At 42.4% G+C, this 14,466-nt stretch overlaps 2 protein-coding genes across 3 annotated transcripts in view; one reads left to right on the top strand and one right to left on the bottom strand.

The window, feature by feature from the left end:
• Nucleotides 1-363: 363 nt before the first annotated feature.
• Nucleotides 364-2,939, top strand: dut (deoxyuridine triphosphatase; the record flags this gene model as incomplete). Of its 2 annotated transcripts, XM_079555148.1 has the most annotated exons (7): nucleotides 364-546; nucleotides 1,232-1,356; nucleotides 1,672-1,763; nucleotides 1,928-1,972; nucleotides 2,045-2,119; nucleotides 2,650-2,720; nucleotides 2,834-2,939. In XM_079555148.1, 7 exons carry the CDS (start codon nucleotides 364-366, stop codon nucleotides 2,888-2,890), a joined length of 648 nt encoding a protein of 215 aa, XP_079411274.1. In that variant the 3' UTR covers nucleotides 2,891-2,939. The 2 variants fall into 2 exon arrangements, with proteins under 2 accessions (XP_079411274.1, XP_079411275.1); XM_079555149.1 differs by lacking the exon at nucleotides 364-546 and having other exon boundaries at nucleotides 583-1,356.
• Nucleotides 2,940-3,580: 641 nt separating this feature from the next.
• Nucleotides 3,581-14,466, bottom strand: part of fbn1 (fibrillin 1) — an 88,138-nt gene continuing 77,252 nt past the window's right edge. The window contains exons 55-65 of the mRNA XM_079555138.1: nucleotides 14,282-14,413; nucleotides 13,553-13,678; nucleotides 12,421-12,627; nucleotides 11,659-11,784; nucleotides 11,245-11,367; nucleotides 9,060-9,176; nucleotides 7,733-7,861; nucleotides 7,418-7,537; nucleotides 6,892-7,123; nucleotides 5,534-5,705; nucleotides 3,581-5,386 (exon numbers count right to left, since the gene is read on the bottom strand). Of these exons, the coding sequence (XP_079411264.1) occupies nucleotides 5,000-5,386; nucleotides 5,534-5,705; nucleotides 6,892-7,123; nucleotides 7,418-7,537; nucleotides 7,733-7,861; nucleotides 9,060-9,176; nucleotides 11,245-11,367; nucleotides 11,659-11,784; nucleotides 12,421-12,627; nucleotides 13,553-13,678; nucleotides 14,282-14,413 (1,871 nt within the window). The 3' untranslated portion in view covers nucleotides 3,581-4,999. The remainder of the gene's footprint in view (nucleotides 5,387-5,533; nucleotides 5,706-6,891; nucleotides 7,124-7,417; nucleotides 7,538-7,732; nucleotides 7,862-9,059; nucleotides 9,177-11,244; nucleotides 11,368-11,658; nucleotides 11,785-12,420; nucleotides 12,628-13,552; nucleotides 13,679-14,281; nucleotides 14,414-14,466) is intronic.

Raw genomic sequence — 14,466 nt, 5'->3', positions numbered from 1 at the left:
CAGGTTAGTACATTCATGAGTCTGATACAGAGCTATTGGGTCTTGTCATTGTTCATGATTCTGATGGCAGAGGGGAAAAAAATATGAGGGGTGAAGAGTTCATGTCCAGGGTGAGAAGTGTTGTGTTGCATCTGTTGTTGTCTGTAGTGAGGTATAATGGTGATTGCAATTGGTGTGTGGTACAGCTCGGGGTGATTTTATTTTTGTGTTATTTTCTGTGTTCTCTCATAATTAATTAAGCAGGTTTTCATGCTTGTTGTTTGAATCAACTTACCCAAAATTGCTCTAAAATAATGCAAAACTAAATGGCTCTTATGTATCCCATGTACAGTACAATGTAGCTTTGACTGAGTCACGTGACTGATGCACCTTATTATTAATACAGGAAGGAGAGCGCTCTCAGCTGTTTGCCCATGGACTGACAACATGACACGGTTATTACTAAGGCTCGGGAATAACCAGCTTTTAACATGCGCTTCTCTCTTTGACACGTCTCCGCTTTTCTTACGAACATTTTTTCGCTCCCAGATGCACAACCAAAACAAGGCAAGTTGCGTTGATTTGGATGAAGCTGTGACAAGTGTAGACATGTTGGCTCTCCATGCTTTTGCAAATGCCTCGCTATTTAGATGGACTGTCACGTGTGTTGAAGTTCCTTACATCAACGCGGATATATTTACAGTGATTTTGCTTTTCTCTCGATTAATTAGATCCATCGTTTCAGTATTATTGTGATAGCATCTTGGCTAGTTGTTGCTACATTTGAAATACCGCGAGAATTACGCTTGCGTAATGGCCAGACTGAATTCATCGCGAGAGTTAAGCGCTCCATAGGCTTTTTGTCATTTTTTTTAATTTTTGTTTTATTATTTTTTGTAATTGACTTCATAGCATTACATATTTAAGTGAAGATATCACAGTAATGATAAAACAAAAATTGAGAAAGTGAACGTGTGTGAGAGAGACGTAGAGACGTAGAACCCACGTGGTGTTTTGGGGGCAGGTATTTATTCACGCGGGAATCTGATTCAAAGCAAAGCAGTACCCGCGCCAAGGAACTGGAGTAGAAACGTCTCAGCGTTTACGTTTAGTGCTCCTAGTTTTCTTCTCTTTTATCAGTCAGATTTTATCCCACGTTTTTTTCGGTGCTGTTGCATTTTTACGTGTTAAAAAAATCGTCAAAATGCCCGCTCTAGACGTGATAGACGCCTCTGCCATTTCTCCATCAAAGAAAGCGCGGCTGGAAGAGAGAGCTGCTGCAGATGCCAGGCCGGTGCTGAAATTCGCCAAACTCTCCGAACATGCGACTACACCCACACGAGGCTCGGCCAAAGCAGCGGGATATGATCTCTACAGGTTGGAAATGATTTAAAAGCTCATTATTGGGCTAAACTTTGCTTTGTGTACAAGAGTTCTCACACGCAGGGAATGATAGCTCACTGTCCTACTATCCACACTCTGACTTGCCAGTTTGAATTTATGTCATTAATTTAGTTAACATTGTCTAGCATGACGAAGGGGTGATAACCATGAAAACAACTAGTAAAATGTGCTCTATTTAAATGCTTGTCAGTGACCTAAACGTTGACATCAGGCTCCTCACATGAGTTGATCTGATCTTGTGCATGTCAACATCTGAAATAATCCTCCTTTTACTTCTGTTTTCTCTAGTGCATATGACTACATTGTTGGACCCATGGACAAGGCAATCGTGAAGACAGACATTCAAATAGCAGTGCCACCTGGTCACTATGGGAGAGTCGGTGAGTAGGCAAGCAGCACTACTAAGGGGAGGGACTAAACTTGGGTGTCAATTTTGGACTCACAATTTGCAATGTTTGAATAGCAATACATAAAAAGTGTAAAATGAGGCTGCAGCTTTTGAAACACTGTGAACTATGATTAAAATTGTGTTTTGTCTTTTCAGCTCCGAGGTCGGGATTAGCCGCAAAGCACTTCATTGATGTTGGAGGTGAGTTACCCATTTAGAAACTTTGTAAAAACGAAACAAATGATTAGACGTTTCAACTTCTCTTTCTGACAGCTGGAGTTGTGGATGAGGACTACAGAGGGAACGTCGGCGTGGTGCTTTTCAATTTTAACAAGGAACCGTTTGAAGGTCAGGATATAGAAGTTGATACTGCGATTAGGGCTGTGCAACAGAGGATAAAATGGTGATTTGAATCAATCTGCCAATCTGTAGAGATTGTCACATTGTGATTCAGCACTTCTGTCTAATGCAGCTTCACCGCTCACTCCCCCTATTGGTCAGCCTTTGTCATGTGTGAGACACACAAATTTTACCAATGAAGCGTGAACTTTCCGAAGCTGCAGCTCTGGTTACCTCTTGTACAATGATGTGGGCGCACTAAAAGCCAAATTAAAATCATCCTTTAGGCTCATAAGAAAATTGGTACATACATTTATTTTGGACTAGCGCTGATCTTTGATTGCAATAACAATAAAGTAAAGTTTCAACATCGTATGTTCCATAAAACTAAAACCAGACCTGCTGTGTGATAAACAAGCTTTTGAATTGCACAGACATGCATACATTTCTAGTTGGCATCTGATTAACAACTTCTTTTCAAATTTGTATTTCAAATATTTCTCATGAGTTCTAATCTAATGTTCTTTTTCGTACCACAGTGAAAAAGGGTGACAGAGTAGCCCAGCTGGTCTGTGAAAGAATCTGTTACCCCGATTTGCAGGAGCTAGAGGTATTAACCATTTTTTGCTTGTTGTATACAGGAAAAAATATTCTTTCATAATGCATAACCTCTCTTGTAGCATTAATTTATTTATTTATTTATTTTTTTCCTTTTCCCCCCAGACCCTTGATGAGACAGAACGTGGCGCTGGAGGCTTTGGATCCACTGGACGAAACTAAAATCTGATTTTTAATGTATTTTTTGTAATATTATAATAAAGGTCATTTTGTACTTCTTTGTTTTTAGTTATTAAAATCTCTGAAGAATTCTTAAAACCATTTAAGAGTTGACACAAAACTTCTGCCATACAGTATATCACATACTTTGAAACTTGTAGTAATACAGTTTATCCACATGAGGGCAGTGTAACCTTAGAATTGAGAAAAGTCCTAGGAAACTTCGTGTAGTGAATATATATGAAACAGTGACAGACCCTTATGTGCAAATGTAATTTTATAATTGTTCAGGATATGTCAAAGTCTCCAGTAACTGAGTTTACAAAGCTGACACAGACCATCACATTTGTTCATATTAGGCATTAACATTCATAACGTTAGGAGTCAGGAATTCTTATTTACATCTGGACTTAGAGCATTTACCCACCAATCCAAAGACAGTAAGATAAATACTGAATTGAACCCCAGGGAATTTGCGCACTAGCTGACAGTTCGTCCTCCGTTCAATCCAATGCATGGTAATTGTGTCCTTGAGCAAGACACTCCACTTGCCTGAAAGTGTGACGAGATTTGTGTATATGTTCATTAATATTTTCTTTTCTACCGAACTGAAGCACATTTCTCAGAAGACATGAAGTTTAAACCGCTCCTAGACTCTAGATAAAGACAACAGTAAATACACTTTGACCAAAAGTATGTTTTATTGTGAATGTACAACTAGGTCCTCAGACAGACTGGTGTCAGGCTGGTCTGGGGAAAGGCAGCACTGAATTGTGGGAGATTGTTTTGGTCCGTGCAGCAGACCTCAGTGCATCACAACAATTCATGGAGATTGGCATCATCAATGTTTGTGTGTCTATGTGTGTGCATGTATACACAGTTTTAAAAGGAAGTAGTTGGTCGTATAAGCACCATTACAAGGCCCTCAGTTCAAATAGGCCTCCTCTAGTTTACAATTCTTCATAGATTAAAAAGTGGCATTGATTATTACAGTATAAACAATTTACATAGAAAGAGCGGAAAGGCTATGAAGCTGCTACGGCTGCAAAGACATGAACAGTTTTCCTCAGCGGCGAATGGGATTGTCCACCTGTGTATAAAGAAATACAGTGCATTCATAAATCTGCTTGGTATCATTGCTAGCACCAATTAATATGAAGTTTCCTTGTCAGTAGAAAAAGATAGAAAGCATAGTTTTAAATAGGCAGTAGGAGGCATTCAAGCTCAAACATAGCTACACCTCAATAGTCCGTAGTGCATTCCTTTCCTCTCCTTAAAAAAAAAAATCTACCATTAAATAATAAGCAAAGAAGGCCTAAAATGTATCCAGGTTGGTTCAGTCCGTCACGAGAGGAGAGGAAATGAATTTGTTAAGACTACTGCGAATCTCAAAACAGGCTGAAAACTCTAAAATAGAGCTTTCTGCAGTCCTCACGCCTTTCGAAAAGTAGCACTCGATTCCACATATGGTCACTTAACAGAGCAACAGCTGACGTTTCCAAATGTAAAAAAAAAAAAGCTATAATTTTCAGCTTTGTTGCCCCTGAATGGAGCACAAAAGTCTGCAGGGGCTTCTGGTTCTGGAAGTAAAGTGCATTTTTTCCTATAGACAGGAAACCAGACCATTTGATAACCTACTGCAGGAGTGGTATTTATGTGTCTAGCTGATCATTACGAGTATGTTTGGTGTCACTGACGCGGTTCTTTGACTTTTAAATGCAATTGCGTTAAGGTAAGTTAAACCCCACAGCTCCTCATAGACTCCATCGTAGCGCTAACTTGTAATATACACATCTTCCAAAAAGTTTATCTGGAAAAGTGAGTGGGAAATGCACATCCAGAATCAGAAATCCCCGCCCACTGTTGTGCGCCATTGTATAATATGTGAAATCATCTTTGGCAATGGAAAAATGCAGTCCTTCTTCACAACAACAAAACATGTATTTAGTCTCTTTGGTGGAAAGGTCTTCCCTGTCGGTGCAAAGCAAGACGTCCCGCAAACTCTGGCCCAACCTCAGACATTAACTTTGGCAATTTTTTTTTTTAAAACAAAAGTTGTTTCTTTGGGTTAGCAACTGCCGGCAACATCCGCATCACTGTCCCCATGTCAGGTTAATGCAGGACAATTTGCACCCTCATCTTCAGTACGTCTCCGAGCTGTCCAGTGAGGTAGTCTTTATCGTGGCTGTCTTCAAGCTCCGCCAGCTCCTTCTTCTTGTATAGAGGCACGCTGCTGATTTGGAGGGAGTAGGCCCCGGGGATGAGGGACTTTTTCTTGGACAGGTGCAGGAAGCTGACCCCGTCCCGCTGGTTGATCCTGAAGAGGCCGTCGTCGTTGCCGTAGTCGATGCTGTAGCGCACGTGGTCGGTGAGAGCGGAGAGGGCGGGGGTGAACTCCAGAATGTGGGCCCTGTTCGTCAAGTCGCTGATGTTTAAGTGGAAGTGAAGAGTGTCCTCCACGTCTACGCTGGCCAGGCTCACCGGCTCAATGTCAGGCAGCTGCAAAGAGAAATATACAGTCAAATAAATGCAGTACAAGTAAATGAATTCAGACTAAACATCTCAATCTACAGCTGCCTTTGACTAGTTTAGATTCTGTTGCATATTGACCTTAAGTACTTTTTTCTAAAAATCATTCACATTCACCTCATTGTCAGATTCGTCCCCTGTGGCGTTGGTGCTGCGGCGCTGGCGTCCCTTTTTGGGAATCCCGTTGATCTTACACTCGTAGCAGGCCTCAGGAGACAGAGAGTTCTCATCATCCTCAGCCTCAGGAGCAGAGGCCCCACCAGAGAGGCCCAGCCCGGAAACACAGTGTCTGACAAACAAACACATAAACAGAAGTTTAAGAGAAGGTCAAAGAGACAGACAGACAAATCTAACCTAATCTAATGTTAAAAAAGACAGAGATGTGACTTCTTGTGTGCGTGTTGCATACTGCGTTAATATCTAATTACAGTATGCCAATATTTGTGGAAGTAAAATTTTCAGTATAGTTTGGGCAGAACCTCCCATGTGATCGATACCATCCGCTGAACTTTCCCCCCCCTTTTTATACTCAATTGCACTTAAGTATTATTAGGGTCACTATTGTTTTGCACCAAGGCTTTGAGAATAACAGTTTCCATTCTCAGTAAGTGCCTTACATGTGGTCGAATAGACACACATGTAACACACATGCAAACCTAACTGAATTTATTGGGCCGGTACTGGCCAGAGCTAGGATCAGACCGCCGAACTTAAAGGGGCAGGATGCAAGTTGGCCATTTTATACTCACTGCTGCCATCTCTGGCCATACGTGTAACTGTACCTTCTATATTAAGCTCATGCATGACGGCAATTCGGACCCGAAGTAACAACGTTTTGAGTGACAGTGCAGGATTTTAGAGGCAGTTGTGGTGAACAGGTCTGGGCTCATTCTACACATTAGGACATGGCTGGAACATGTAGGGGGAGGAAAAAACATATTTTTAACATTTTTAAACTCCCTATAGTCCCTTTAAGCTTCGGGGGCTACTTTTTACTTTTGATTAACTGCCTGAAAGAAAACAAAAGTTGCCACCTTGATGTAACTAACCATTATGATGTGGGGTTAATGCAGTTGGTCTAAAACACTACGTGCTCACAGAATGAGATCAGCTGCATTGCGAAAGAATAGTTCAAGAAGCACGAGACACCATTTTCACACATAGAAGGCAACCACAGAGTCCAGATCTTCATCCCATTGGGAATCTCTGGGAAGTGCTGGAGAAAGCAAAGCTAAAGGCGGCCCATTAAAAAAATTATTAGAGCGTGTGACCTCTTTTAGTTTTTGGTCAGGTAGTGTAACATTCCCCTCTTTGTAGTCAGTTGTATTTTATTGCTTTTTAAAGCCGCCATGTGAAATGCTGACATTTTTGGACCCATAAGAGCAGAACTGAGGGAATAATTGCAATGTCTTTTCATCATCGTCTTCAACTCTTTATGCAGCCACTTCACACAGACAAGACATCGGCACACTCACCCCTGTCCCGCTCTGTAATATCCGGTGGGGCATCCACAGAGGTAGCCCCCATCGGTGTTGGAGCAGCCGAACTTGCAGGGGTTGGCAGTGGTGGAGCACTCGTTGACGTCAGAGCAGCCCCCGGACCCCTGCTCGTAGTTAAACCCGGTGGGACACAGGCAACGGAAACTTCCCAGTGTGTTGTGGCACGAAGCTCCTCCGCAGATCTGGGCATTCATGCACTCGTTCTCATCTGGGACAGAGCGGCGCAGGAAGAAAACAAACCACACGTCAGCGCAGTGAAAGGGCACGGACAATGCTGGGAAATGCTGTTATGCAGGCAATTGTTGAGGGGTTTGATTAAGGGATGTTTTATTTTTAATACGTGGCCAAAACATCAACACATGAATGCACTTCATCCTGGACATTGGTGTCAACAGTCTTAGTTCACTATAGTTATCCAAATCATCAGTAACCACAATAAAAACGTTGGGGACCACTCAATTATATCATGACAGAGTGAATTGTTGTCTCGATTCGGGCTTACCTACGCACTGGTTCCACTGGTAGTGCTGGAGGTATCCCTGAGGGCAGCTGCAGCGGTATCCTCCCACCAGGTTCTGACACCCGTGTTGACATCTGTGGCTCCCGTCGCACTCGTCCATATCTGCACAGGAAGAAGGTGCGTGTCATGGCAGAGAAGAGTCATGCATTCGGGGCAGTTTGGGATTGTGAAGGGAACTTTCAGAGCGGGTTTTGAGGTGGGCGAAGCTTCCTCCTGACAACTTAACACTGTCAATGTGGCCAAATCGCCCACTCATTTTAAGAGGAGCAAAAAGTCAACGGCAAAGCATTTTCTGACCTTCGCAGCTCTGTCCGTTGGAGTCCAGGGTGAAGCCGCGTTGGCAGTCACAGTTGAAGCTGCCGGGAGTGTTCTGGCACATGCCGTTTGAGCCGCACAGATTGGGGTCAGAGGCGCATTCATTGTTGTCTGTGAAGAGGAGCGGAGGAAACTATATTTAGTGTGTGCATTCTTAAAAAAAGGTTTTGAATCCAATGGGAGTTCGGTTATGTGTGCAATAGAACAGAATGATTTTGTGTCGGTTGTGTACAGTATGCAGATCTTTGAGTGCTCAGTGGAGGTTGAAAAACAATGTTATGACTTACTGTTACATTTATCAGTTGCAATGTCTATGTAAAGAAACGGCAGTAAGAAGCAGGATGAAGAATGAAAAAATGGTGTAAACAGGCTTTCACTTTCAGCTAATGGCATCCTGGCAAAATGACAACACCTAAGGAACACATTTTTAGAGCACAGATCTGCTCAGAACTGGCCCGGGAGTGGATTGTGAGTTTTATAAATGACAGCTTTGTGTTTTCTTTATAATAATAGTACATATATAATAATAGTACATATATAATAATATATTATATATAAATATTAGTCCCCTCCTGGAACCGCCACCTTAACGTGGTGGAGGGTTTTGAGCACCCGCATGATCCTAGGGGCTCTGTTGTCTGGGGCTTCGTGCCCCTGGTAGGGTCTCCCAGGGCAAACAGGTCCTAGGTGACGGGTCGGACAAAGCGGTTCAGAAGCCCCTTATGAGAGACCAACAGGCCGTCCTTCTGTGGACCCACCACCTGCAGGAGGAGCCATAAGGGGCTGGTGCAATGTGATTTGGGCAGCTCCAACAGCTGCCCCCACGACCCGGCAACGGACAAGTGGAAGAAGATGGATGGATGGATAGAAATATTAGTGGTGGTACTCTTTATGGCCTTTGTAATTCATTAATCGCAATTAATCGCATTCAAGCATAATTTATTTAGGGGTTGTATTTATTTTTAGAGGTATATTTTAGATGCTTCTTTGTTTTTGGAGATGTGAGGCCTGTGTGACATTTCAAACACTTTGTGGAGAATGATCTTTTTAAATAGGTTTATGTCGGTGCTTAACTGTGTGAATTAACAAGTTTAACAGTCAAATTGTTTTTGCCTTTACGCGTCGTTTGTGCCTAAACGACGTCTGCAGGAAATAAAGAGTAGAAAAGAGTGTTGAAAGTGAAGTGCGATTAATTTTGATTCCTTTTTTTTTACTAAACCTTATGTAACTAATTAATCGTGAAGTTGCATACTACTGCAGGTATGTTTCTGACATGGAAACATTATTGAAAAGTTAGGTTTGTACTCACCGATGCAGGCCGTGTGGTGCTGTGTGAAGCCTGGAGGGCATTTGCAGGTGAAGCCGCCGATGGTGTTAACGCACAGGAACTGGCAGTTGTGCTGCTTCGTCGAACACTCATCCAGATCTGAAAAAGAGAGTTTGTTTGTTTGCATATTTATTTTGTCAAAACAAAACATCTGCTCTGTCCTATCTATGCAGGCAGACAACAATCACTAAATCTGAAAAACCTAGCTCTTATTTTGCCAACCATTTGTGCGTTTCACTTGGTGGCAGCCAATTTCTGAACAGCAATTTTAAAGAATATATCTTGCTGTAAGTAATAGTCAATTGAGTTATTTTTGGTTCTCCCATTCATCCGCCCTTTATTCTAAAACCTAAAAGGCTGGTTGCAAGGTTTATGGTCAATGGAAAATCAAAGTGGATGCGTAGTTAAATGAAATGTTCTTGTAATCACTGCATCATGGTGACTCTATGTTCCTCTCTGTCTTTGACCTGGAGATGACACAGACTGAGGAAGTACAAAGGGGGAGTGAGGAGAGGAACTAACATTTTTGTAAACAAAGATGAAAGAGCGTCTGAAATATGAACAACAGTTGTTTAGACTCGCAAACAGAGCCGACACAGAGACAGCTCCAGATGTTCAGTGTCTGACCAGAAGAAACGCATCCAGAGCTCAGTCCTGTCTGAGTTTATGAAAATATGAACCTTAGGCGGAGACTGTGGCGTTTCTCTACAACTAAACTGCTATTTTTGATCAAAGACAACCCAAGGATAAAAACAAAAGTATGTCCTTGATATCCTTGACTGGAACCAACCATTGGCAACATTTAGGTGATGTCAAAGCCTTGTTAGAACTCAGTAATGAACGCACAGATGGTTAAAAGTGGCCTCTGAGCTAAATGCCAAATCATATTCAGTTAAGTTTCTGGTGGGATACACATTCAATGGCCACAAACCTCTTCAGAAATGATATAAATGCAATGAAACTGGCTTCACCATTAATTTGTAAGGGGATAGCTCGCTCAGTTCACACAGGTTCGACTTTGTAGGAGCAGGCTAACTGCATTTCTGTGATTTCTATGGTTAGAATAACATGAGTTTTTACAAGTACAAAGTCTACAGGGATAATAGTTTACTTATATCATTTTGCGTTTGAATTGGGTGACAAAATAATCTACCCACTATTGGATTTTCACTTTGTAAGAGAAGTTTGAAGACACTGGGCCCGATGCCTTGCGCAGCAATAGCATTGCTCAAGACGAAGTTAATAATAATAATAATGCATTACTCTTATATATCGCTTTTCCAGACGCTCAAAGTTGCTTCACAATTTCATGAATTATTCATTCACTCCATTTTCAGTGGTGGTTATTAACTATAGTAGCCACAGCTGCCCTGGGGTAGACTGACAGAAGCGGGTTACCAGTCTGCGCCATTGGCCCCTCCGGCCACTACCAACCACTCACTCACTCACTACATTCAAGTTTCTTGCGCACACACAATGCTGAGGTGTTCTGTGCTACAAGCAGCGTTGACCACAACGAGTGTTTGCAGCATTATCTTCACTCTGCTCTTACATTAAAGGGACTATACGGAGTTTAAAAATGTTAAAATGAAGTATTTTCCTCCCCCTACATGTTTCAACAATGTCCTGTGTAGAATGAGCCCAGACATATTCACCACAACTTCCTCTAAAATCCTGCACTGTCACTCAATAAGGTGTTAATTCGGGTCCGAAGTGCCGTCATGCACGAGTTTAATATAGAAGGTGCATCTAGTCCCTTTAACATCACTCATGTTATTAAGCTTTTGCAGGACAAACTACCAACTATTTCTCCCACAGTCCATGTCCGGAGAGAGAGAATATATTGATGGGTCCCGCTCTACCGCTGTGTTACAGAGCACAGGGCAAATACCACGTCACAGAATAGTGATCAAAACACCAGCACATGCAAACCCCCACAACCCACTGCCACGCGCAGTAGCAGAAGATATTCAGGTCTGGAACAGTCTGTGGGAGGGAGGGGCCACTGCTGTAGATAACATGGGTGTCTGACTGTCCATCACACTAACTGTGCTAGGTACGACGCAGAAGATTGTACAGAGCGCAAAGTCTAGTCCACAGTCTGCGTTTAGAAACACAAGATCAGGCCGACTCACTAACCAGGATGAGTGTGTGTTTGTGAGGTTACCTCTGCAGCTCTTGCTGTCCTCCTGTAGGATGTACCCTCGTGGACAGGAGCACTGATACCCCCCCTCCGTGTTCTTACAGATGAAGTTACAGGGCTTAGGAGCCTGGATACACTCGTCCACATCTACAGACAGAGACAGACACAGACAGAGATGGGTGAGACAGACACAGACTTTGATCTCAGGGCCAGAAATTCCTCATGAGGAGCTGATGGAGCAGGCAGAGAGGATCTGCTGTGTGGCTAAGTCCACCCACAAACTGTGAGGTTCCTTTACAAGAAGTCATGAATGACACAGGGAGGAATGGGCAGTAAAATTGTCCATAAAGTTTAAGTGCTGAGGTCCGACCCACGCACCGACCGAAGCCCAGTCTGCAGGTGTCGACGTTAAGACTTGGTTTAGACCTGGATTCTTACCTACACACTGCGTCCCGCTGATGTCAGGGGTGTAGCCTTGTTTGCAGGTGCAGCTGTAGGAGCCCAGAGTGTTGATGCACTGTCCATTCTTACAAAGGTTTCCCATCACACGACACTCGTCAATGTCTGACAGAGGAAAAATACAATAAATATTATCACTCTATCAATCAAACAAAATGTATCTGTGTCTAACGACATACAGAAGATGCAAAAAGTGCTTATGGTGAAGAATATGCATAATAGAAACTATTACCCAAAGCTACTCAGTGAGTCTACTGTGGCTTCTTGCAGTGTGAATATTGCATCATATTGTGATTACTCCGATTATCCCATTAATAAATATACGTGGCTTTGTGTCCCACAACATTCAGGAGGTGAAGAATATCAAGTGCTAGTCTGCATAAGTGTCTTAAGATATGATTTAAAGACTAATCGGGAAAGGTTTAAAGACTCGAGTTGGAGCAGTTTAAGTCATAATTTATGGGGCATTTCCTTTACAACTCCTAAATGTCTGGAGGCCATTTTTCACCCACTGAACGATTTATCACCAGTAGTGTTTTGTTTACAGTACACACTGCAGCATTTGGATTTGTGGTTTTCTCTTTAAGAAGACAAGCCGCAGCTTTTTTTTTTTCAATGCGCAGGAAACGCTACTATATTCCGTTGATGCACTTCCTTGTTGTATTTTTGCCAATACGGGAGTATTAACATTATTTGCTTTGAGACAAATGTTTAGAGTGAGCGTCTACAGATTTGCTGTACCTCTCCCGTCCGTGGTGTATCCGGGTCCCTGTGGACACATCTTCTTGTACTGCGTGGTCCCGGGGAGAGGGCACAGCTCGCAGTTGTTGCCCCAGCCCCTCCCTCCGTCGCAGCAGCACTCAGATTTGGTGACCATGACCCTGTTACTGGATGTCATCTGGCACAGCGTGGTCAGCACCTCAGTGTAGCAGAAACCCTCTCGATTATCTGCAGGTACGGAGGAGGAAAAGAGTGTTGATGGAGAAATAACAAGTACACAAAGAAAACCCATTCAGGCCCCACATGGTCTAGGAAGACACTACTCAAGATAGTTCAAACTCATTCCAAACACCAGGGACAGATCTGAATTGTTCAGCCATAGATTCAGGTCGGACAGGTAGCCGCACACTTCATCTTTAAAAGCATTTGTTACTCATGACTCAGAGAATCTAACTGAGAATTGGGTTATGATAAGTTTAGTCGCGGTTAAGACTTGGATATCCCCGGTTATCGGCCCGGATGTGAAGAGTGAGAAGAGACATGAGACCCACCCTGATACTGCAGGACCAGGTTCAAGAGGTCTAGACAGACCCAGATAAACTCAACCACCAAAAGTCTGTGAGGTGAGATAGGATTTCTCCAAGTCAGAGATTCCACAGTTTCAGTGGTTTTCTCACCCAGTTTACCCCTTCATATCAAGGCCGAGATACTGAAGAGTCAGACAGGAAATGATGTCGGAGAAAGAGAGTCAAGCAAAAGTCAAGCTGTGACAAAATCCTGACAAAGCCATTCTTGTATTGACCCACACTGACTGCTGCATTTCTTCTAGACTATGTAACGCTGTTATTAAGTGATTAAGATCAAAGTGTTTATGATATTTATGTTGTTAACATTATTTCTTGTTGGGTCCCAAGAAGGTGATATTTCATAGTTTAATTCCACATGCACTGTCCATATGCCTAGTCACATATAAGAGAAAAGCCAGCTATGCCTCTGTTGGTCAGTGGCCTCAGCAAACAAGACAATGGAGATAGCCAGGAAGAAGCAGTGACAGAATAAGGGTAACAAACAGTGACAAACAAAACCAAAGCTGAATATACTATACTACACACTATCAGGCGAACCACGAAGACTGGTTGTTAAGGGTACGTACCAAGGCACTCGGTCTGTGTGGGGTTGGAGACGAACCCTTGGTCACATTTGCAGCGGAAACTTCCCACCGTGTTCTCGCAGCGGCCGTTCTTACAGGTGCCTGGTTTGGCCGTGCACTCGTTCAGGTCTGTAACAAAAATGAAGATTCAAGTGAACTAACTTAAGCATTTAGCTCGTCCACTAGTTTACTAAATCACCAATTTCATTTTGATAGTTAGATGGGTCACATAGCGCAACTCTGAGCATCTAAATAAAAGGAAATGTACAATATAATATAATATAAGGAAATGTTTTTAAAATGTACTTATTGAGATGCCCTAATTTTACCAGTCACTTCTAAGTGATGGAGATCAAAGTTTCATATATTTTCATTTCACAAAAATTACAATGATATTCAGGTAAAAGACTAGATAACCTAATGTACAACACAAAAAACTTACAGCACAAAGAGCACATTTGCACAAGTTAGATAAAAAAACAAAACAATAGACAATTAATCTAGTCATAGGAATATCTTAACTAGTACTAGAGACATTTAAAAGTACTCGCAAAAGGCATTAGTAGTATTGTGATGTGAAACTTCCGATCAACAGAGCTATGAATCGTCTCAAATTGTTTTACTATTCTTGTATTTCTGTTGATTTTCATTGCTATGTCAATGAAGTTAGATGTGATTTCGTCCTTGTTATCGATAAGACACAGTAACATTTGTTAACGGTAAATTTCTCACCAATGCATCGGTCTCCTCCGGGCTGCTTCATGTACCCAGGCGCACAGATGCACATGTAAGTCCCAATCAAGTTCTTACAGGCCATTCCTCTGCTGGCACAGTCGTCTATACCGTCCTCACACTCATTCTGGTCTAAAGGAGGGGGGAAAATAACATGTTATCCAAAGCCTAGTTTAAATGCTGCA

Source organism: Gobius niger (genome assembly GCF_951799975.1).
Source record: "Gobius niger genome assembly, chromosome: 4".
Classification (NCBI taxonomy): Eukaryota; Metazoa; Chordata; class Actinopteri; order Gobiiformes; family Gobiidae; genus Gobius; species Gobius niger.
The sequence above is the reverse complement of the archived record's forward strand: the minus strand, read 5'-3'. Positions and strand labels throughout refer to the sequence as shown.